The sequence below is a fragment of the Monodelphis domestica genome, chromosome 2 (genome assembly GCF_027887165.1).
Source record: "Monodelphis domestica isolate mMonDom1 chromosome 2, mMonDom1.pri, whole genome shotgun sequence".
Classification (NCBI taxonomy): domain Eukaryota; kingdom Metazoa; phylum Chordata; class Mammalia; order Didelphimorphia; family Didelphidae; genus Monodelphis; species Monodelphis domestica.
In genome coordinates, this window is record NC_077228.1 from 134,188,194 (window position 1) to 134,212,361 (window position 24,168).

The window sequence follows — 24,168 nt, forward strand, 5'->3', positions numbered from 1 at the left end:
GCCCAGGACTTCTTGGCCTGCCTTTTAGAACTCCAGGAGGAATGGCCAGCCACACAGTGACTGCTTTTCTCATGCTTCCAGGCTTCCACAGTGCATTTTTAGTGGTGGTTGTGCAACAGCCATTGGTTCCCCCCTCCAAGAATGGCATCCCAGGACTTTTGAGTCTAGACCCAGGGTGAAAGGATGCTTTTAGGGGGCAGCTGGGTAGCTCAGTGGATTGAGAACCAGGCCGAGAGATGGGAGGTCCTAGGTTCAAATCTGGCCTCAGACACTTCCTAGCAGTGTGACCCTGGGCAAGTCACTTGACCCCCATTGCCTAGCCCTTACTGCTCTTCTGCCTTGGAGCCAATACACAGTACTAATTCTAAGACAGATGCCAGATAAGGGTTTAGAAAAAAAATTTTTAAATCAATCCATCAACTATTAAGCACCTACTACAGGCCAGGCATTGCAGAGACAAGTATGAAAAAAATTTACTTGCAATGAGCTAACATTCCAATAGAGGAAACAAGTAAATATAAACATATATTTACTTAGTGCAGTGCCAGATGCAGAGTAGGTACTTAATAAATGTTCAGTAACTGAATATACAGACCATAATTAATAAATATAGAAGTTAAACACGAGGCATGTTTTTCAAATAAGAAGCACTTTATTTTTCCCTTTCTTAAACCTTTCCCCTGGAGGCAGCTAAGTAGCACAGTGGAGAGAATACCAGGCCTGGAGTAGGGAGGACCTGGGTTCAAATTTGACTTAAGATACTTCTTAGTTACCCCGATTGTCTAGTCTTTACCACTCTTCCGCCTTGGAGCCAATACTTAGCACCGATTCTAAGACAGAAGGTAAAGGTCGAAATTAACTCACCAATAACCTTTGTCGTTATTGCAAATGTACAACATGTTGGCCAAATACAAAAATTGTGTGTTGTCGTGCATCTCAAGTCCAGCCACTCTGCCAGGAAGAAGCTAGCTTGCTTCGTCAGCAGCCATCCTAAATGATCCCTGGTGACTTCCCTGGTCAGAGTCCTTTTACAGAGTTGTTGTTATCCTAATAGAAGCAAATCATTCTGCTCCTGCCCACTCTCACCCAGGAGCTAAGAAAAATCAGAGGGTTCTCTGAATCGGGGATCCCCGGAGGGAGGTGGTAGAGGGGACGTATTTGAGACACGGTGGTGCCAACGGTCCAGAGAGGGGCAAACAACAGCAGGGGGATTCCTGCCGGTGCCTCATAGCCAGTTTCAAATATTGCGTAGATTATTTGTCTACTTTAAGCCAAGAATTTGGTTGGGGATGTGGTTGAAAATGTTCCTTGGCATAGACATTTTAGCCCATAAGGAAGGTCTTTCATGTCCACTTTCTAATGAAATACAACTCATTCAGAAAGCGTTTTAATGTAGCTCTGACCTGATGGGGGGAATTCAAATGGTTTTTTTTTTCCTTCCTCTCTTCCAGTGGCTGTGCTTTTCAGTCCTTTGATGCAATAAGTGACCCCCTACTGAAGACTTCTCATGAAATTGAAATCACGGGAGGATTAATCGTCCATCTAAGAAACACTATGTCCTACTTTTGATGGGCACCTTGAATTCATGAATTGCATTTGCTTGACTTGATCATTAGGACTGACAAAAATCTTACGTGAGCAATCAACATTTCCAGATAACAAAAGAAGCGATCTGTTAGTTTCATTTCATTATATGCAAAAAGTATAGTTTAGCCCTTTGCAACCTCCATGAAATAGGACATTTTCTTTTACATACTTACCTATGTATAACAATATTAAGTCAGGAAAAATGCAGGGTAAAACTTAATCGCTATGCAAACCTGAGGCTCTTTTTAAAGGAACCAAATCATCATGTACAATAAAGTATTTACTTTTGTAAATTTAGTCGACAACCTACAGGTGACGGCGAAGTCACCACTTTATTTAAACAAGATGGAAGATAGAACACACATCAGAAAATCCATGTGATATAAAGGAAAGCTCTAGATCCTAACCTCTGCTGCTCACTACCTAATGTCACCTTGGGCAAGTCACTTAACTCTCTGGGTCTACATACATAAATTGGGGGGGGGGGGTGGATTGGATTGCAACTAAAGTCCAAAACCCATGAAATAACCTGATGCTTAAAGAATGGAGATGAGAAAGGCAGAAAGGGTAGGAGAGAGGTACTGGATCTCATCTGGGTTCAAGTCCTGGCAATTATAACATATGTAACCTGGACAAGTCAGTTTTATCTGGGCTTTGGTTTCCTCATCTGCAAAAGGAAGGAATTGGCCTGGATGAGATCCAAGGCCACTAATAACTGAATAACTGATTTTGCCTCTACCAGATAGCTGCAACATGATATCCCATTCTCTTTAAGGCTAAGAAGTATCAGAGTAGGAGAATCTAGTCTTCTTGTCCTATATAGAGAAACATTTAGGTATTTTGTACTAATTAACTCCAACTCTGGGCCAATCAGAATACTGTACACCAAAAACCAGACTATCGTGTTTTTAAATTGATGGCAGCAAAGGGCATATTGGGCTGCTTGCTGGTGCAATGCTTTGGCAACTACTGACTTCCAGAATTCAGTTGGCTTGTTTTTGCAGTTAAGGTCAAGGTCAATAGCTGTTCATCAGGAAATAAATAGGCCATGGTTACTTCCTAACTTTATTATTGAATAAATATAAACAATATTATCCCAAAATCCACTTTGTTGTCTTTTCTTTCAAATACATTTGGCTGGGTTAGAATGAAGAAATCCTATTTCTTAGCAGAGGGCAGTAGTGCAAACAGGTCAAAAGCAAGTACCAATAAAATGATCTTTACAAATCCACGCATGAATAAAGAAGTCTCACACCTCTGTAAACAGCATTGAACTACACAATATTGATGAATGGCCTAATCATAAAGCAAAGCTTGGGTTTCTGTAGCTTATTTTTTTCTCGGGAAGCTCAGATGTAAGAATTCCTTGGGAACATACATTGTTTTGCCTACCAGCTAAATTAAAAATTGTAGAAACAGCCATATTCTGGCATTGGTATTGAGACAAGAGCTAGGATTTGACCCACAATGTGAAGTAACCTATTGTCACAAGGATTTCATTCCAACGTTCTTTAGGTGCCATCACTGATGTCATTACTACTCTCGGTGGACTCCAAACAACCTGTAAAACTCTTGTTAGTTCTCAACCTATTCTTGAAAAGTTATGGAGTATGTGATGCCAAGAATGACATAATGATCTCATGTTTTGAGCTTCCTGATAACTTTCTAATCATCGTTTATCTAGTGTTGTGCGATTAAAAGAACACTAGTCTGGAGTCAGGAGATCTAGCTTTTTTGGTACCGTTTTTGCAGTAATTAAATAGCCTTATAACTGGGCAATTGAGGGGATTAGAACAGCCAGTGGAATTGGATGATCCTAAGAATCCATCTTGTGACTCTGGAGCTAGCTTGGAAATTCAATTATCCAATTTCTAACTTGTGGAGAAAATCGAATTCAGTTGTAAGAATTAGGAGGAAACATTATTACGTTGTTTGAACCTTGACCTGTGTGACTGAGAAGGTGGACCACCACTTCTACCTGCTGCTTTGAGATCTTTACCAAGGACCTCGGTTATCCTGACCTGAAATTCAGGCAGACTCAGAGATTGATGCAAGTTTTCTCACAATTGTACACCTCAAGCAACTCATGTCTTATCAGAAAACTGGCCCCATAGTGATCCTTTGATTGTTCACAGACACTCTGGGGGAGTTGGAACATCTCATTCAGGGAATTGACCTGTGCATTCTCCTCCCAACTTGGAAAGACCCTTTAAGATTTCATCCAATTAGAAATCAGATTACCTGATATTGTATTGTTTCCTTGTAATTGGCCTTATTTGATTAGTTGTTTTTCATGTATAAAAGTTTGTCTCCCATATGGAGCTTGGTCCCAAAGTTAGGCAATTGGCATAATAAATAAATCAAAATGCTTGGAAGCTTGAATCTGTTTCCTTATCTTTTCATCTTTCACCCACAAAAATTTTAAGATGCACATAATCATGTGTCCTGCCTAGCTCATTTTGCTGTTGTAAAGATCAGGTATGAGAATAGAAGTGAAAGTTTTTGTAATTTGTAAATATATGGGGTTATTATTTCTATTTTGGCTCATTGTAATATATTTTGATTTACCTTTCTACTTTGCTTGAGTCCAGTTAACTTTTTTTTTTAAACCCCTACCTTCCATCTTAGAATACTGTATATTGGTTCTAAGGTAGAAGAGAAGGGCTAGGCAATGTGGGTTAAGTGACTTGCCCAGGGTCACACAGCTAGGAAGCATCTGAGGCCAGATTTGAACCCAGGACCTCCTGTGTCTAGGCCTGGCTCTCCATCCACTGAGCTACCCAGCTGCCCCCTCAAGTTCACTTTCAATGGCTAGTTATAAATAATCAAATCTGATGATCCCATATGCCCAGAATGGGCTCCAAAACAATTCCCAAACCTATTAACATGTTACTATTCTCTAGCACCTATATGGGAATTCTCAGACTTTCAATCACACTATAAAGTAGTTTAAATGCTGAACCTGGAGTCAAGAATACTTGGATTCCAAATGTGCCTCTGATACATCATTGTAGGCTGTGGGAACAAGCCTCTAAGCTTCATTTTCTTCCAGCAGTAAAAGCAGACCAGGTGGATGTAATGTTCTTTCTAACTTAAAATCTAAGACTCTTAAGTATGTAAAGGGCATGCAAAATTAGCCCTCTAAAATAACTTCCAATGAACATGTTGGGGTTCCATCACACCACCAACAAACTCTAGTGTACGTTTTAGGCACCTAAGTGACTCAGTGCATAAGAGTGCTGGGCATGGAGCTGGGAAGACCTGAGTTCAAATTCTGCCTCAATTGCTTGCTAGCTAGCCATATAACCGTAAGCTACATACTTAGGCTCTCAGCCTCAGGTCACTCACCTGTAAAATGGAGATGGCTATTGCAAGGATAAATGAAATAATGTGTACAACACTTTGCAAACTTTGAGGTTCTCTAGAAGTACAAGCTACCATCATTATGATTAATGAAATTTAATGACTAATGAAATTAATTTAGTAAGGAATTTCCAGGTGTCACATTCTGTAATTTATCAGTTAACTGTTTTGAAGAATTGTTTAAAATAACAAGAAGTTTGTAGTCCTGCATTTGGTTAAAGCCTGCTCTTTTGAAACCAAGAATTTAAATGAGAGGCAGAACTAAAGAGACAAAAAAATTTATTTTATCACAATTTGACAAAAAATAAAATCAGATAAAATTCAGACAAATTTTAAAGTTAAGTCTACAGGATGTTTCTACATTTAAATTCCAAAATACAAAAGACAATAAATATAGAATCAAAATTCAGGTGAAAAACAAGATTCTAAATCTAAATTACATGTAATATAGCATAATATTCAAAATATATGTGTAAACTGTAAGATGCTACAGCACTCATATAAAGTTATTGCTCACTTAAGACTAGTTAATGGTTCTTCAGGTCAATATGCACTATTATTGTACTGGATCTTCACAACTGCTACTGAGTCACTTGAGAAAATGCTCTGCTTATCAAAAGGTGCTTCTGGGCAGGCTGAGATGGCATTCGCCGGCTCTGGTGTGCGCAAGATTATCACAGTCAATTACTGAGGCAGGCTCCAAAATAAAGTGAGGCAGGATGTGATTTCTTACTGATGAAAAGTTCCTTTTTAGGTATCACTGCATCATTGTCCTTTTAAGTGCCACATGCTGAGTATGGAGTTTCTTTACCCCAAAAGAGCAAATACCACTTTTATAAGCACCATTCCAGTGTGTTGAAGGTTCTCCATTGAATTAGTCAATCCTTCATTTGCTTCTAAAGCACATTCTTCATTGCTTTCAAGTTAGTAACATTGTCATGGAAATAAAAGACTTGAAAATTGTGCCCACACCAATCACATTACTTCTTTTTAATAACACAGATTAGTACTTCACAAACAGATTCCACAAGGTTTCATGCCAAACTCCTTTGTCGTGGTTTAATTCTTGGGTACAGCTAGAAAGAAGTTAAAAAAAAAATAACTGAATATATGCATTAAATTGCATTAATTTATATTGAGCAACTAAATGCTAACACTACTCTGGAAGCTATCAAAAGATCATAGGGACAAATCGATGATTGTAAAGGGGAAGTAGCATAGTAATACAAAAGATTTTAAATTCTCTTGAGGGAGGGAGAGAGGAAAAGAGAGGGAGAAGGGGAAAGGGAGAGAGACACAGAAAAACTATAAGGAGACTATTTGTGAGGGTAGCAAGGTTTCCACACTTCAAACCATGAACAAGATGAACTGGTAATTTGATTGTCCCTCTGCTCCTCTAACAAAAGAATATTGCAGAGATGCAGAGTGAAGGAAAAAAAACTGAAACACATCTAATAGCTGGGTTAGTACAATCCACAAAAGGAAAAGTATTTCTCTGAAGAAAATAAAGGTAATCAGCAAATATAATTGCCCTAAATTAGAATACTGAAATGAATTAAGGTTCCTTTTTTACTGCTCTCTAAGTCTCAAATGAAGGGGACTGTGTGTGTGTGAAATTTATCTCCAAAAAAGATTTCTGTATTTAAGAAATCCAATTCTGAGTAAGAGATTACACTCTTTAGAACTATTTGTTTCTGGTGATACATGGCTGACATTAAGGAAGAAAATTCCTGTATTTGATTATTTGCTCACAAATTCAGTCATTTACCAATCTTCCCCTTGCATGAAAGCATAGTGCCTCTCCACTAAAAAGATCTACCAGAAATGTGGAGCAATTTGTTCTAAGTACAACTATTAACACTAGAAACATAGGAGGCATCATGTTACGGTGGAAAGGAGACTAGTTAGAATGAGAAGATACGAGAGTTCAAGTTCTGCCCCTACTTCTCACTGATTATATGACTGTGCGTCACATCACTTAAGTCACTCTGAGCCTCAGTTTCTGCCTATAAAATAATCTCACAGACTTACTATTATGAAAAAGTGCTCATAAAGTAATTTTTTACTGATCAAATGTAAACATGATTACTACCACCACTAAAGAAAATTTACTTCCCTCCTGGGCCTAAAAAATAAACTCCTTTGAAGGCAATAAGTTCTTCCCACTTTCAACAGCCATTTGAAAGAGACCTCTTATGTGCTGAGCCAGAGAATATGTAACCTTTTAATTCCTAACATCTTACAATAAAGTAAAAGTCTAGTGTTTAATTGCAAGTTTAATTACAAGTGAGGCACGTGAAGTACTTAATGTACGTGGTCAGATAAAAGGCCAGAGGAGGAAGGCAAAATACTGTTTAAAAAAAAAAATTCAAAATTAGAAAATCATTTTTAAGCTATCTTTTCTTTATTGCTGATACTTAGTCCATTAGCAAGCCCAGCTATTTTAAAAACAAGGCCTTTCTTACCATGCTTCATACCTTAACCATCTTGAATACCTGTACTATAAACAACTATCTCTCATTCGCATTGCCTCACTGCCATAGAAGACTTCAGTTCAAATCCAGCTTCAGGCATCTGCTAATTGGAGTCACTTAACCTCTTTCTGCCTTCCCTCTTCTGGTCACTTCCCTTTTATAATCTAAATTACATACAGTATTCTAACAAAAATTTGGTTATTTCAAGCATAATTTTTAGAGACCGACTATACAATGGTTTGTATTCTATAACCCAGCCCACCGATCTCACTTTTTTCCCCAAAACACCAATTCATAGAATAATAGACCTAAAAAAGACCACAAATAATTAAAATGGACATGCTTGCACCTTCAAATATGATTTTTTCACCTGAATTCACTCTCTCACACTACTCTCTCAGACAACTCTTTCAAAATACTATTAAACAATGTCCTACCTAATGGTAATCATACTAAGAAATCACTACAATTTTCATATTTTCTTATTCTTGTGGCATAGTGGATAGTCAGAAAGACCTGGGTTCAAGTGCCACTTCTCATATATATGGGCTGGATGGCCCCCCACATAGGAACCTTCCTCTTTCAGTAAGCCTCAGCAAAATGTCTTTGAGACCATATGCTACAGAGTACACACTAATGATCTTCACTGGTAGGAGGAGTATCTCCAGAGGGATTCCCTAGGACAATAATATCCCAGGTCTGATCCAGAAAAAGAAATGGCTTTTTTAGTATGTTGTTTGATTTCTCATATTTGGTCTCCTTCTCTTTTTGATTTTAAGCTCTTCTATTCCCTTTATAAGGCCCATAAGCCTAGGGCAATGCTGTTTATACTGGATACTCGGAGAATTAGAGCATAGTGTTAATAAGGTCAAAGTCACTGGCTCAATTCCCACTTGGACTAGATAACTTCCCTCTTTTCCACAGCCACAAATAGCCTAGCCTCATGGGGAATCATGTGAGAATATTGTCATCCTGCACTTTTCTCAAGGTCTCCTCTATACAAAGCCTTGGTGAGGAATATCCTTTTTTTAAAAAAGAGTTAACTTACTCCTAGTAAGTTTCGAGGCACGTATCCCTCCTTGTCATTGAGCCGTGCCCACCACCAGTCAATTTCATCTTCATCTTCCCTTCGTATGATTGTCATACAGTCTCCTTCCTTCATGGGCAGTTCATCATCATTTTGAGGTTCATAGTCCCATAGTGCATAAATGATCCCTTTATTCATTATGCCCATTTTCTCCTGAACACCTATAAACAAAAGAAGGAAAAGTCAAAGAGATGTTGAAGTATAACTTGTATTTACATAATTCAAGTCTTGGGGCTATCTGGCTATATAACATTCAAAGGAAAGGGACTACACATAGGCTGGCATGTTATTACGCTTGCATTAAGAATTTAATAATGTCTTTTCTTCTTCAATGTAAACAAAGTTCTCGAAAAAGTTAACGAAGGTAAATGTAGCCATGCAATCCAAACGTCACTGTCTCTCTCCCTCTCTCTCACTCTTATTTGAGGTTAAATGGCTTACCCAGGGCAGGATCAATCTAGCTACCCTCACCACCACCACCCCCCGGAAGATACAGATCCTTTGCCCTAAGTACTACTTTTGGAGCAAAAAAGGCTGTTCCACCACTTCCAGGAATTGATGCAGAGTGAGAGGAGCAGAACCAGGAGAACATTATACACAGAGACTGATACACTGTGGCCCAATCAAATGTAATGGACTTCTCTACTAGCAGCAATGCAATGATCCATAACAATTCTGAAGGGCTTATGAGAAAGAAGCTATCCACATCCAGAGAAAGAACTGTGGGAGTAGAAACACAGAAGAAAAACAACTGCTTGATCATATGGTTTGATGGGGATATGATTGGGGATGTAGACTCTAAATGATCATTCTATTGCAAATAATAATATGGAAATAGGCCTTGATCAAGGACACATGTAAAACCCAGTGGAATTGTGCATCAGCTATGGGAGAGGGCGGGGGAGGGGAGGGAAAGAACATGATTCTTGTAACCAAGGAAAAATATTCTAAATTGCTAATTAAATAAATTTAAAAAAAAAAGGCTCTTCCAGTTCAGTTCCATAGCCCACGGGATTATTACATTGTTAAACTTGGTGACCTGAATGACTAAACTATTGTAGTTATTTTATTAACTCCTACAAATTTTGATTTAGTCACAGCTGGGCAAAGGGTCTGAATCAAGGGCATTACAAGGAGATTCAGTTTTAAGTGGCTCTACAGGCTCCAAGCTGCCCATGGTGGAGAGGCTCTGGAGTTTCTTATGGTTGTTTTATATTCAGCTGACCAAAACCTGATGTTAATAGTCTGAGCTTTTAGCCTCCTAAACCAATTAAATTTCAAGGGCAGTTTCAAGGGAAAACTAAATTTACTTACATGGAGAGCAGGGGTTTGGGAATCTTCTCGTTATACTGTGTCTTGCCACTGTGCCCTATAGACCAACAGGCTTTCTATTTGACTCGTAGCTGAAACTTCCTCTATGTGTGGTGTCCTCTTATTAGAAATGTGAGCTCCTTACAAGCAAGAGTTGTATTTCTTTTCCATTTTCATCCCCAAATTAGTGTTTTGTACCTAGAGTCAGATAGGTACAACAGCTAAAGTTCAAATCCTGCTTCAGATACTTCCTAACTATGTAACCTTAGGTAAGTCATTTTACTTTTTAGCCTGTTTCCTGAGCAGTAAAATGGGAACAATAAAAGTATCTGCTCCCCAGGAGTATTGAGGACCACAGGAGATAATCCTTGTAAAGTGCTTTGCAAATACTAAAGTGCTGCATGAATTCTGGCTGTTCATAGCCATCACCCAATGATCCTTTCCCCTCTCCCCCCATTCAAAGTTGTACAAGTAGGGAGGAGCTGAGATTCAGATGCAGGGACTCTGGCTCTGATTCTAATTTTTTCTTTAAAAAAATTTTTTTTTTCCAGATTGCATGTTGATACAACTTTCAAAGATCATTTTCCGATGTTTTGCAATCCATGTTCTCTCCCTCCCTCCCACCCCTCCCCACAATGGCAGGTATTATGATATAGATTATACATATTGCACAAAGTATAATATATGTTTCCAAGTTCTTTACACTGTAATTGAAGTCATGTATTGCTTACACAGGAAAAAGTGAAGAATGGTATGTTTCAATATGCATTCATATTCCATCAGTTCCTTCTGTTGGTAGTGGATAGTCTTTTTCATCATAAGTCTTTTGGAGTTGTCTTGGATATTTGTCACTCACAGTTGATCATCACACATTATTGTTGTTACTGTGTACAATGTTCTCTTGATTCTGCTCACTTCATTTTGCATCACTTCATATAAGTCTTCCCAGGTTTTTTGTGATCATCTTGTTTGTTATTTCTTATGGCACATTATTATTCTATTATATACCACAATTTGTTCAGCTGTTCTCTAATGATGGACAACTTTACAGTTTCGAGTTCTTGGTCACCACAAAAGAAACTGCTATAAATATTTTCCCTATCTTTGATCTCTTTGGAACAAAGACCTAGAAATGGTATTGCTGAGTCAAAGGGTATGCACAGTTTCAGGGTCCTTTGGGTTCCAAATTGCTCTTCAGAATGATTGTATCAGTTCACAGCTCCATCAATTATGTATTTATTAGTGTCCCAATTTTTCCACATCCCCTCCAACATTTATGAATTCCCATTTTTGCTCATATTAGCCAGTCTAATAGGTGTTTTTAATGTGCATTTCTCCAACAGTGATTTAGAGCATTTTTTTCCATATGACTAAAGAATTTTAATTTATTCTTCTGAGAATTATCTGTTTATATCCTTCAACTATTTGTCAGTTAGGGAATGCTTGGTAGTCTTATAAATTTGACTCAAGTTCTCTATATATTGGAGACATGAGGCCTTTGTCAGAGACAACCACTATAAAGATTTTCCCCTGGTTTTTTGTTTGCCTTCTAATCTTGTTGCATTGGTTTTATTTGTGCAAAACCCTTTTCATTTAACGTAATCAAGGTTGTTTAACATTTCATTGTTCTCTATGTGGTTTGGCTAAATTCTACCATTAACCATAGGTCTGACAGGTACACTATTCTGTGATTCCCTGATTCGTGTACGATTTCCCCCTTTTTTACTTTACCTTGGTTATATGGGGCATGAGGTATGTTAGTCTGTGCCTAGTTTCTGCCTGTTTCCAGTTTTCCCAGCAGTTTTTGTCAAATAGAGTTCTTTTTCCAAAAACTTAAATCTTTGGGTTTGTCAAATACTAGCTTATTATAGCCATTTACCACTGTGTGTTGAATGCCTAATCTATTCTACTGGTTTACCACTATTTTTAGTAGTACCAGATTGTTCTGATAAGCTGTCTCCCCTCATTATTTTTTGCATTAATTCCCTTGATATAGATGGCTTTTTGTTCTTCCAGATGAATCTTTTTTTCTAGCTCTATCAAATAATTTTTGGATAATTTGATTGGCATAGTACTAAATAGGTAATTAATTTAGGCAGAATTTTTAATTTTTATTATATTGGCTCAGCCTACCCATGAGCAATTAATGTTTTCCCAATTGTTTAGAACTGACTTTATATGTGTGAAAAGCATATTGTAGTTGTGATCATATAGTTCCTAAGTTTGTCTTGGCAGAGATTTTATAAGGTCTACAATTATGTTAAATGGGATTACTCTTTCTATCTCCTGTCGTTCGACTTTTTAGGTAGTACAGAGAAATGCTGATGATTCATATGGGTTTATTTTCTATCCTGAAACTTTGCTGACATTAATTATTTCAATAAGTTTTTAGTTATTCTCTAAGTACACCATTATATTATCTGCAAAGAGTGACAGCTTTTATTCCTTTGAATTCCTTCTATTCTAATTCCTTCAATTTCTTTTTCTTTTATTGCTATAACTAACACTTTTAGTACAATGTTGAATAGTAGTGGTGATAATGGGCATCCTTGCTTCACTCCTGATCTTACTGGGAAGGCCTCTATAACACATTTTCTACCACATGAATTTAGCATCCAAATTGATATTTGAGTTTAATATCCATTCCCTGTTCTAGATGTAATGCTAATTGACAGTTGTTTTATTTAAAGGGGACAGAAAATTGGGGGAAAATGTGATCTGAAGAAAAAGGCCATAAAATAATCTACAATCTAGATAATAAGGCTCTGAATAATTCAGAGTAAACTATTATTTTCACCTCTGCATTTTCAAAAACCAAGGAAACACATTCCCTCTTTAAAACAGTTTTCAGCTGAAATGAATATTTTACTGTTAACAAGATGTTTAGTATTCCCTATGCCAATTAACACTTCTGCATTAGTACTACTAAATAAACTGTACGGGGACACTTTATCTATCACAGTGTTGCTAGACAACAAGGAAATTAGAAATCCAAGTTTATTCTTCACAAATAGAAGACTGCCAATCCACCACCTTAGAGGGTTCAAGTTTCTCTTAATGAGGGCAAGTGAATTTCAAACCTCATTTGAACAGAAAGATCCAAGGATGCCAATTATATTTACAAGTATAATTAGATTAATTATAATATAACCCTACAAATTAAAAGATTTCTTAGACTACTGTTTTGAGGGGGAAAGGCTCATTCTGGAAGTCTGGGTTTGCTGAAGATAACACCTTGAGATATTTCTACAATGGTTTTAGGAATCAAAAGGTTTTTTCCTAAGTAAATTTTCAAATCATATGTTTCTACATTCAAATTAAGAGTCATAAATTTGCTTTCCTAATCTGAAGCAGGTAAAAACCAATCTTTTATTTTTAATCTTCCAAACAAATTTTATGAGCTCAGTTCATCTACACAAGTATCACTTTGGGGGAAAACTTAGAGGGAACCTTATCAGTGTAAAACAACTTGGCAGAGTGGATGGAGCCATGAAGATCTGAGTAATTAATTCAGTCAATTACTAACTTTATGACCCAAGACAAGCCTCAACTTCTCTGTTCCTTTGGTTTCACTCAAGAGTTGTACTCATAATGGTCAGAAAAGGGAGGAGAGTTAGGCAAAAGGGACTCTGGAAAGACAAGAAAACTACATAGCAAAAAGCTCAAGAAAATAAGAACAGGTCTTCAAATCTGTCCTCAAGAGTCCATCTACTTGTTAACAAGGCCATTTTTAGATGAATGGGCATTGTCACTTTCCCATCCTACTTCTGTTCTTCTTGGTGCTCTTAGGTCAGACCTGAAATGCTGGCATTGGACTTAAGATAGCAACTGCCTACTCTATGAAAGTATCAACATAAGATGAATGACTTTCATCTAAGCAAGATACATTGTCACAAATATATTTTTTAAACTCTTACCTTCCACTTAGAATCAATACTGTGTATTGGTTCTAAGGCAGAGAAGCAGTAAGGGCTAGACAATGGGGGTTAAGTGACTTGCCCAGGGTCACCCAACCAGGAAGTATCTGAGGCTAGATTTGAACCCCAAACCTCCCATCTCTGGGTTTGGCTCTCAAACCAATGAGTCACCTAGCTGCCCCTCACAAATACGTTAATTAGATATTCTCTCATATAAACAGTTTCACCTTATTTTCACTAATTATTTAGGAATTTGTTTTTGTGTGAAATGCTTTCCTTTCCTTTATTTATCTCTCAATAGAGCAGTACCTGATAGAGAGAATAATGTTCCCAATACAGTCATCAATGGTAATGAACAATTTGACAAGATGTTTCTTCTTTCTTAACCCTTACCATCTGTCTTAGAATTGATAATGGGGGGGCATGGGAAGAATTGATAATAGGTATTAGCTGCAAGGCAGAAGAATGGTAAAGGCTAGGCAACTGAGGTTAAGTGACTTGCCCGGGATCCGACATCTAGGAAGTATATAAAGGTCATATTTAAAGTCAAGACCTCCCATCTCTAGGCTTGGCTTTCTTCTACCAAGTTACCTAGCTGCCCTCTTATATGTATATTTTTATGCCAGCCAGAGAGATGACATAGATTTCTGCTCTTGGATTCAGGGAGACAGTTTAAATTTTGCCTTACACACTTATTACCAGTGTAAAGCAAATAAGTAAATCATTTAACAACTCAGTCTTAATTTCTTCACCTATAAAAAGAGTTGAAGTGCTTTGCAAACGTAAATCTTTTCCTATACAAATGCTACACAAGATCTGTGACTTGTGAATAAGAATGGAATACCCAATCCTAGTTCATGGTCTGCCTTTTCCACTCATCATTCTCTAACACCTCCAGACAACAATGACTCCTTATCCTAAGAAATCCAATTAGCATTTACAGTCTGTACCATTTATTCTAGAACTTTTACACAAAGACCAGCCCCTCAGTCCCAACCCCACCCTGCCTCCTGCCAGGGGAGACAAGTGAGATAATATTTAAATGACTACTAACTATACTATCTGCAGAGCACTATGCTAACTGCTAGGACAGATAAAAAGAGAAATCCAAATATGGTGATGGGATGACAAATATATAATTAAATTATGATAATGAAGTGCATTACTGAAAGGAAAACAACTCATATAGTAAATCTCATGCATTTTTATTGATAAGAAAACCTCTTTGGGCTTTCCTTAGTTTAGTTACATGGTGATAATCTAATCAGCACAGATTAGAAACAGAAAATGAGAAGGAAGCTGCTAGTAGCAAACATAATAACAGCACCAATAAAGTTGCAATTGACAGTACAGAAAGATACAAAAGCTATGCAAAGCAGTTAAGAATTCAAGAAAGTAGGACCTTGGGACCACTTTATATATAAGCAAACAAGCTATTATTCATAATGATGTCCTTGTGTTATCAAGAAAACAAGTTCTGTTTTACTCTATTTTTTAAAAAGTACTAATACATTTCTTTTAAAGTTCTCTTTTTAAACTGCTTTGGGGCTTCCGGTCAAGATGGCAGCTTAGAAGCAGCAAAAGTTCAGACCTCTGAAAACCCTTCCTTACCGATCACAAACTGAATGCTACTAGGGGACTGAAAATCAAACTTAACAGCAGGACAGAGGTGGGGAACCCTCCTTCTGGACTCAATTCAAAAGATACCCCCCCCAAAAGCCGGAAACCGAGAACACTCAGGTCGAAGGGGTGGCAGAAGGAAGGTCCCAGGAAACCTCCCCCCCCAACCCAGAGTGCTGAACCCCCAGAAGCAGCAGGAACCTCTGGGCGGGCAAAGGTGCTGGTCTGGAGTGTGTACCTTGAGAGCAACCTGGGCCAGGCTCAGAGTGTCCAACACAGGTGGCAGGGAACCAGCCAGAGAGAGACTGAAGAGCCTGCAGCCCCTTGGCTGGGTTCTTACATCTGGCTCCAGTCTCACCGGAGGTTTTTGATTTGGGGCACATCCAGACCAACCCAGTTGCACCTAATCCCATCAGGAGTCCTCAGAGCTCAGGGGGGCCAGGACCCCTCCCCCCCTAGAGTGCAGGGCCTCCCACAAGGACAGGAACCTCAGGGCAAGCAAAGGCACTGGTGTACCTTGCAGACAGTGCTGTGCAAGGCTCAGAGGGTGGAACACTGGCAGCGAAGCAGCTGGAGAGAACTGGAGAGAGCCTGGGCAGCTCCAGCCTTCTAGCAGTCTTCAGCCTCAGAGCACATACAGCCCAACCCAGTTGAACTTAACCCAATCAAAGGACTCCAGAGGACAGGGAAGCCAATATTCCTCCCCCAGAGACTGTACCAAGAGATCTGACAAAGCTCCAAGAGGGGAGACTGACAGCCCCAAAACCAAAGAAAATGAGAGGAACAAGAGCACAGACAAATACAGGGAGCAAACAACAGAAAAAGAAGAAATAAATTACAATAGACAGGTTCTGTACAAGTAACGAGCAAAAAGCAAACGAAACAGAGGGGGAGGGATCCGCAAAGGAAAAATCAGAAATCCAAGTGAATTGGATACAGGCTTTGGAAGAACTCAAAATGAAATTCAAAACACAATTAAGAGAGGCTGAAGACAATTGGGAAAAGAACTTAAAAACTAAGATAAATCATCCGGAAACAGAAAATAGTGTCTTGAAAGCCAAAATCAACCAGCTGGAAAATGAGGCAAAGGAGATGAAAGATGAGGTGAAGAAGATGAAAGATAAGAAAAAGGAGATGAAAGACAAGGTAAAGAGGATGAAATATGACCTCCAAAGAAAATCAGACCAGAAATAAAAGGATGACCAAAAACCCAGGGATGAAATCCAGTCTTTAAGAACCAGAATACAACAACTAGAATTAAGTGACCTCACAAGGCAGCAGGACACTATAAAACAAAACCAAAAGAATGAAACAATTGAGGAAAATATGAAGCATCTCATTCACAAAACAGAGGATTTAGAAAATCGTTCAAGGAGAGACAACTTAAAAATCATTGGTTTACCAGGAGACCATGACAAAAGAAAAAGCCTGGACATCGTACTACAAGAAATTATTCAAGAAAACTGCCCCGATAACCTAGAACAAGAGGAAAAAGTGGAGATTGAAAGAATCCACAGATCACCTCCTGTACTTAATCCCCAACTGACAACACCCAGGAATTTTATAGCTAAATTCAAGAACTATCAGACCAAAGAAAAGATATTACAAGCTGCCAAGAAGTCATTCAGATACCATGGAACCACAGTGAGGATAACGCAGAGCCTAGCTGCATCCACACTGAAAAAACGAAAGGCATGGAATATGATTTTCCAGAAAGCAAGGAAATTAGGTCTATAACCAAGAATCAACTACCCAGCAAAACTGACTGTAATCTTTTTTCTTCTTAAACATTGTTTTATTTGGTTATTTACGAACATCATTCATTGGAAACAATGATCATTATCTTTTCCTCCCCCCCCCACCCCCTCCCATAGGCAGCTCAGAATTCCAGTGGGTTTCACATGTGTTCTTGGTTCGAATCCATTTCATTTTGTTGATATTTGCATTAGAGTGTTCGTTTAGAGTCTCTCCTCAGTCATTTCCTCTCAGCCCCTGTAGTCAAGCAGTTGCTTTTCATCGGTGTCTCCACATCCACAGCTTATGCTCTGCTTGTGAATAGTGTTTTTTAGATCCCTGCAGATTGTTCAGAGACATTGCATTGTCCCCAGTGGAGGAGGCCATTACCTTCGATTGTACCACAGTGTATCAGTCTCTGTGTACAATGTTTTCCTGGTTCTGCTCCTTTCACTCTGCATCACTTCCTGGAGGCTGCTCCAGTCTCCATGGAATTCCTCCACTTTAATATTCCTTTTAGCACAATAGTATTCCATCACCAACACATACCACAATTTGTTCAGCCATTCCCCAATTGAAGGGCATCCCCTCATCTTCCAATCCTTGGCCACCACAAAGAGCTTAGCTATGAATATTCTTGTACAAGTCTTTTTCCCCATTATCTACCTTGGGGTACGAACCCAGTAGTGCCATGGCTAGATCAAAGGGCAGACAGTCCTCCATCACCCCCTGGGCATAGTTCCAAATTACCCTCCAGAATGGCTGGATCAATTCACAACTCCACCAGCAATGAATTAATGTCCCTACTTTTCCTCATCCCCTCCAGCATTCATTACTTTCCTTTGCTGTCCTGTTAGCCAATCTGCTAGGTATGAGGTGATACCACAGAGTTGTTTTGATTTGCATCTGATTATAAGAGATGTAGAGCACTTTTTCATGTGCTTATTAATAGTTTTTATTTCTTTGGCTGAGAACTGCCTGTTCATGTCCCCTGCCCATTTATCAATTGTAGAATGGCTTGACCTTCTGTACAATTGATTTAGCTCTTTGTAAATTTGAGTAATTAAACCTTTGTCAGAGGTTTTTATGCAGATTGCTTCTCAATTTGTTGCCTTCCTTCTGATTTTAGTTACATTGGTTTTGTTTGTACAAAATTTTTTAATTTGATGTAGTTGAAATTATTTATTTTACATTTTGTGACTCCTTCGATGTCTTGCTTGGCTTTAAAGTCTTTCCCTTCCCAAAGGACTGACATATATACCATTCCGTGTTTACCTAATTTACTTATAGTTTCCTTCTTTATGTTCATGTCAGTCACCCATTTTGAATTTATCTTGGTGTAGGGTGTGAGTTGTTGATCTAATCCTAATCTCTACCACACTGCCTTCCAGTTTTCCCAACAGTTTTTATCGAATAGTGGATTTTTGACCCAAAAGCTGGAATATTTGGGTTTATCATATACTGTCTTGCTGAGGTCACTTGCCCCAAGTCCATTCCACTGATCCTCGTTTCTATCTCTTAACCAGTACCAAATTGTTTTGATGCCCGCTGCTTTGTAATATAGTTTGAGATCTGGGACTGCAAGGCCCCCTTCCTTTGCATTTTTTTTCATTATTTCCCTGGATATCCTTGATCCTTTGTTACTCCAAATGAACTTTGTTATGGTTTTTTCTAAATCAGTAAAGAAATCTTTTGGAAGTTCTATGGGCATGGCACTAAATAGATAAATAAGTTTGGGTAGGATGGTCATTTTTATTATATTGGCTCGTCCTACCCATGAGCAGTTAATGTTCTTCCAATTGCTCAAGTACAGTCTTAGTTGTGTGGAGAGTGCTTTGTAGTTGTGTTCATACAATTCCTGTGTTTGTCTCGGGAGATAGATTCCAAGGTATTTTATTTTGTCTAAGGTGATTTTGAATAGGATCTCTCCCTCTAGTTTTTGTTGCTGGACTATGTTGGAGATGTATAGAAATGCTGATGACTTATGTGGGTTTATTTTGTATCCTACAACTTTGCTAAAGTTGTTGATTATTTCGAGTAACTTTTTGGTTGAATCTCTAGGATTCTTTAAGTAGACCATCATGTCATCTGCAAAGAGCGATAGCTTGGTCTCCTCCTTGCCCATTTTGATGCCCTCAATCTCTTTCCCTTCTCTAATTGCTACTGCTAGTGTTTCGAGTACAATGTCAAATAGTAGAGGTGATAATGGGCATCCTTGTTTCACTCCTGATCTTTTTGGGAATGCATTTAGTTTATCCCCATTGCAGATATATACTGTTTATTATTTTTAGGAACAACCCTCCTATTCCTATGCGTTCTAGTGTTTTCAATAGGAATGGATGTTGTATTTTATCAAAGGCTTTTTCTGAGTCTTTTGAAATAATCATGTGACTTTTGTTGGTTTGCTTGTTGATATGGTCGATTATGTGGATGGTTTTCTTAATATTTAACCAGCCCTGCATCCCTGGTATAAATCCTACTTGATCATGGTGGATGACCCTTCTGATCATTTGCTGGAGTCTTTTTGCTAGTATCCTATTTAAGATTTTTGCATCTATATTCATTATGGAGATTGGTCTATAATTTTCTTTCTCTGTTTTTGATCTGCCTGGTTTTGGAATCAGTACCATGTTTGTGTCATAAAAGGAGTTGGGTAGAATTCCCTCTTTGCTTATTATGTCAAATAGTTTGTATAGTATTGGGATTAACTGTTCTCTAAATGTTTGATAGAATTCACTTGTGAATCCGTCGGGCCCTGGGGATTTTTTCTTAGGGAGTCCTTTGATGGCCTGTTGGATTTCATTTTCTGATATGGGATTATTTAAGAATTCTATTTCTTCTTCTGTTAGTCTAGGCAGTTTGTATTTTTGTATATATTCATCCATATTGCCTAGATTGCTGAATTTATTGCCATGTAATTGGGCAAAGTAATTTTTAATGATTGCCTTGATTTCCTCTTCATTGGAGGTGATGTCCCCCTTTTCATCTTTGATGCTGTTAATTTTCTTTTCTTCTTTCCTTTTTTTAATTAGATTGACCAGTACTTTGTCTATTTTGTTTGTTTTTTCAAAGTACCAGCTTCCAGTCTTATTTATTAAATAAATAGTTCTATCACTTTTAATTTTATTAATTTCTCCCTTAATTTTTAGGATTTCTAGTTTGGTTTTCTGCTGGGGGTTTTTAATTTGATCTCTTTTGAGTTTTTTTATTTGCATTTCCAATTGATTGATTTCTGCTCTCCCTAGTTTGTTAATATATGCACTCAGGGATATGAATTTACCTCTGACTACTGCTTTGGCTGCATCCCAAAAGGTTTGAAAGGATGTCTCGCAATTGTCATTTTCCTTGATTAAATTATTGTTTCTGTGATTTCTTCTCTAAACGATTTTGGAGTATTATATTGTTTAATTTCCAACTAATTTTAGATTTGGTTTTCCATGTACCATTACTGATCATTATTTTTATTGCCTTGTGATCTGAAAAGGTTGCATTTATTATTTCTGCTTTTCTGCATTTGTATGCCATGTTTCTGTGACCTAGTATATGGTCAATCTTTGTGAATATGCCATGTGGTGCTGAGAAGAAGGTGTATTCCTTTTTGTCCCTATTTATTTTTCTCCATATGTCTATTAACTCTAATTTTTCTAAGATTTCATTCACTTCTTTTACCTCTTTCTTATTTATTTTTTGATTTGATTTATCTAAATTTGATAATGGTTGGTTCAAATCTCCCACTAATATTGTTTTACTGTCTATTTCTTCCTTCAATTCTCCTAGTTTTTCCATTAGAAATTTGGGTGCTATATTATTTGGTGCATACATGTTGATTAATGATGTTTCCTCATTGTCTAGAGTCCCTTTTAACAAAATATAATTACCTTCCCTATCCCTTTTGATCAGGTCTATTTTTGCTTTGGCTTTATCAGATATCATGATTACCACTCCTGCCTTCTTTCTATCAGTTGAGGCCCAGAAGGTCTTACTCCATCCTTTAATTCTGACCTTGTGGGTGTCAACCCGCCTCATGTGTGTTTCTTGAAGACAACATATGGTAGGGTTTTGGATTCTAACCCATTCTGCGATTCATCTACATTTTATGGGTGAGTTCATCCCATTCAAATTCAAAGTTATTATTGTGACTTGTGAATTCTCTGGTATTTTGATATCCTTCCCTACTTCTAACCTTTCTTCTTTAGCTCTAATCTTTTAATCCAGTGATTTACTTTAAATCAGTCCCCCTTGTCCCCTCCCTTGATATGTTTCCCTTTCTAGTCCCTCCCTTTTTGTTCCATCCCCCTCTCCTTCCCTCCCCTTTTGTCCCCCCCCCCCCTTGGTTTTCCCTTCTCCCTACCCTTGTTTGGTAAGATAGAATTCAAGATCCCAATGGATCTGGATGTTTTTCCCTCTCAAAGTTGATTTCCCTGAGAGTAAGGTTTAAGTAAAAACTCTCTTCATCTCCTACTTATAGGAGTTTTCTTCCCCTCCCCTTCCCATGTGAATCTTTGTGTGAGAAAGATTATTCTATTTAATTTTTCTTTTCCCCCTATTTACACATTACATTTTTCATATATTAATATATATAGATTGATATAAATGTAGTCCTTATAGAAGAGAGTTTGAATAAATGAAAAGATAACAATTTTCTCCTTTTCAGGTATTCCATGCTCTTTGTTTTTTGATATCGAACTTTCCACAGAGCTCTGGTCTTTTCTTTGCAAAAAGAAGGAAATCTTCTATTTTGTTGAATGCCCATTCTTTCCCTTGGAAGGATATAGTCAGTTTTGCTGATTCTTGGTTGAAGACTCAGGTCTCTTGCCTTTCTAAAAATCATGTTCCATGCCTTACGATCATTCAGAGTGGAACTTGCAAGGTCTTGTGTGACCCTGATTGGCATTCCTTTATATCTAAATTGTCTTTTTCTGGCTTCTTATAGGATTTTTTTCTTTTGCTTGAAAGCTTTGGAATTTGGCAATTACATTCCTGGGAGTTGTCTTTTGGGGATTTAGTGTAGAGGGTGTTCTGTGAGCTCTTTCAGTGGCTGTATTGCCCCCTTGTTCTAGAATCTCTGGGCAATTTTCTTTGATTATATCTTGTATTACGATGTCAAGTTTGCTGTTTATTTCTGGATTTTCTGGTAGTCCAATTATTCTTAAATTATCTCTTCTTCCTCTATTTTCCAAGTCTGTCACCTTGTCAGTGAGATATTTTATGTTCTCTTCTAATTTCTTGATCTTTTGGCTTTGCTTTATTGATTCTTGCTCTTTTCCCTGCTCGTTGTCTTCCAGTTGCCTAATTCTGATCTTTAAAGCCTGGTTTTCCTTTTCAGTTTGGTCAAACCAGTTTTGTAGTTGCGTGAAATTCTTTTGCATTAAGTCCCACTTTTCCTGACAGAAGGCTTCGATCTTTTGGATCATTTTCTATTCAAATTCTTCAAAAGTTTGTGGAGAGTTTCCATTTCCTTTGGAAGGTTTCAGCTCATTTGCTTGTTTTTCCTCTTCTATCTCCTCTGTATTTTTGCTCCATAAAATGTGTCCAAAGTTGCCCCCTTATTGTTTTTCTTGTTGTTTTGAGGCTTTTTTGCTTCTTTGCTGTTTGTCATCTCTATCTGAGTGAGGGGGGGGGGGGGGCTGGCTCTTCTGTTATCTGTCTGGTGTTCAGTGGCTTTAGCCCCAGGCAAATTGTCTGTCTTCCCCAGGAAGCCCAGAATTGCTGGTGTTTCGGTGTTACTGCCCTCCTCAGTTCCCTCCCGATGCTTCTCTGTTGCCTTACTTCTATGCTCTGCACCTGGCTTGACACTCTCAGATGTATTTTAATGCCTTTGCTGGCCAGAGGAGCCTGCACTCTGAGGGGGAGGGCCCATGGCTTCCCGGAGCTCTGAGGGCTGGTGATAGTATTAATCTCAGACTGAGTATGCCCTGAGGCAGGGACCTTCCTTGAGACTCAGATGGAAGGATCTGGTCAGGGGGCTACAGGCTCCCCCCATCTCTCTGTTTCCCTGCTGTCTGGGTGCCCCCGGGACTGGGTCAGGTTGTTTTCAGGATGTGGCCTTCAGAATAGCCGGCTCCCCAGGCCCTTTTGCCTGCCCTGTGGTTCCTGCTGCTGCCTTGGATTCAGCTCTCTGGGTTGGGGGGGGGGGGGGATGGGTCCTGGGACCTTCCTTTTGCCTACCCCTTAGATCCGAGTGATCTCAGGCTCTGACTTTTGGGGGGCCGTACCTTTTGATCCAGGTCCAGGAGGAGTGTTCCCGGGGTCTATTCTGTTGTTTGTTTTGAATTTCGGTGCCCTAGGAGCATTCAGTTTGAGATCGGTAAGGAAGGGTTTCTGGAGCTCTGAACATTAGCTTTCTCTAAGCTGCCATCTTGACCGGAAGTAACTGACTTTATTCTTACAGTGGAAAGTATGGTCATTCAACAAAATAGAAGAATTCCAAAAAGTCATAAAGAAAAGACCAGACCTGAACAGAAAATTTGATGTCCAAGCACAGAACTCAAGAGAATCATCAAAAAATAATTAAAAAAGAGGGAAAAAAGAAAAACAAAACAAAACGAAAAAAAATTTTTTTAAGAAACTCAGTAAGTTAAAATGATATGTATCCCTATAAGAAAACAGGTCATTGGTAACTCTTAAAAACTTAAAAACTATTGTTATTACATGAGCAGCAAAAAGAAGTACACTTAGAGGGAACAGTGATAAACTGTATAGAGTGAAAGGACAAGACATAAATAGGTATAGAGATTTATGCATGCATACATACATACATACACATGTACATGAATATATATAACTAGAGCTTTAAAATAGACTAATATTAAAAGAAATGGGAAAAGAAACAAATGGGAGTAAATCTATATGTCACAAAGAAGCTCATGGTGGGAGGGGGGAGAACATCAATACACTGAAAGGGTAAAGAGGTTGGAGATAGGAAATACTCAACTCTTATGTGCTTTGAAATTGACCCAAAGAGAGAAGAATAATCCATTGGGGCAGAGAATAGATTTGCGCCCTATAGGGGAGTAGAAGGGTAACAAACAGACTGGTGGGGAGGGAAGCAATACAAGGGAGGGAGAGGGCAGGG

General features: G+C 38.3%; 2 protein-coding genes across 7 annotated transcripts in view; one reads left to right on the plus strand and one right to left on the minus strand.

Annotated features, from left to right (window-relative positions):
* CAPN2 (calpain 2) overlaps window positions 1–2,689 on the plus strand; it is a 98,683-nt gene extending 95,994 nt beyond the window's left edge. The window contains exon 21 of the mRNA XM_001367778.5: window positions 1,452–2,689. Within this exon, the coding sequence (XP_001367815.3) occupies window positions 1,452–1,475 (24 nt within the window). The 3' untranslated portion in view covers window positions 1,476–2,689. The remainder of the gene's footprint in view (window positions 1–1,451) is intronic.
* A 2,523-nt stretch (window positions 2,690–5,212) lies between these two features.
* TP53BP2 (tumor protein p53 binding protein 2) overlaps window positions 5,213–24,168 on the minus strand; it is a 108,823-nt gene continuing 89,867 nt past the window's right edge. For all 6 annotated transcript variants that reach the window (XM_016430190.2, XM_007481468.3, XM_016430191.2 and 3 more), the window contains 2 exons: window positions 8,473–8,672; window positions 5,213–6,026 (listed from right to left, as the gene is read on the minus strand). In XM_016430190.2, coding sequence (XP_016285676.1) covers window positions 5,985–6,026; window positions 8,473–8,672 — 242 coding nt within the window. In that variant the 3' untranslated portion in view covers window positions 5,213–5,984. The remainder of the gene's footprint in view (window positions 6,027–8,472; window positions 8,673–24,168) is intronic.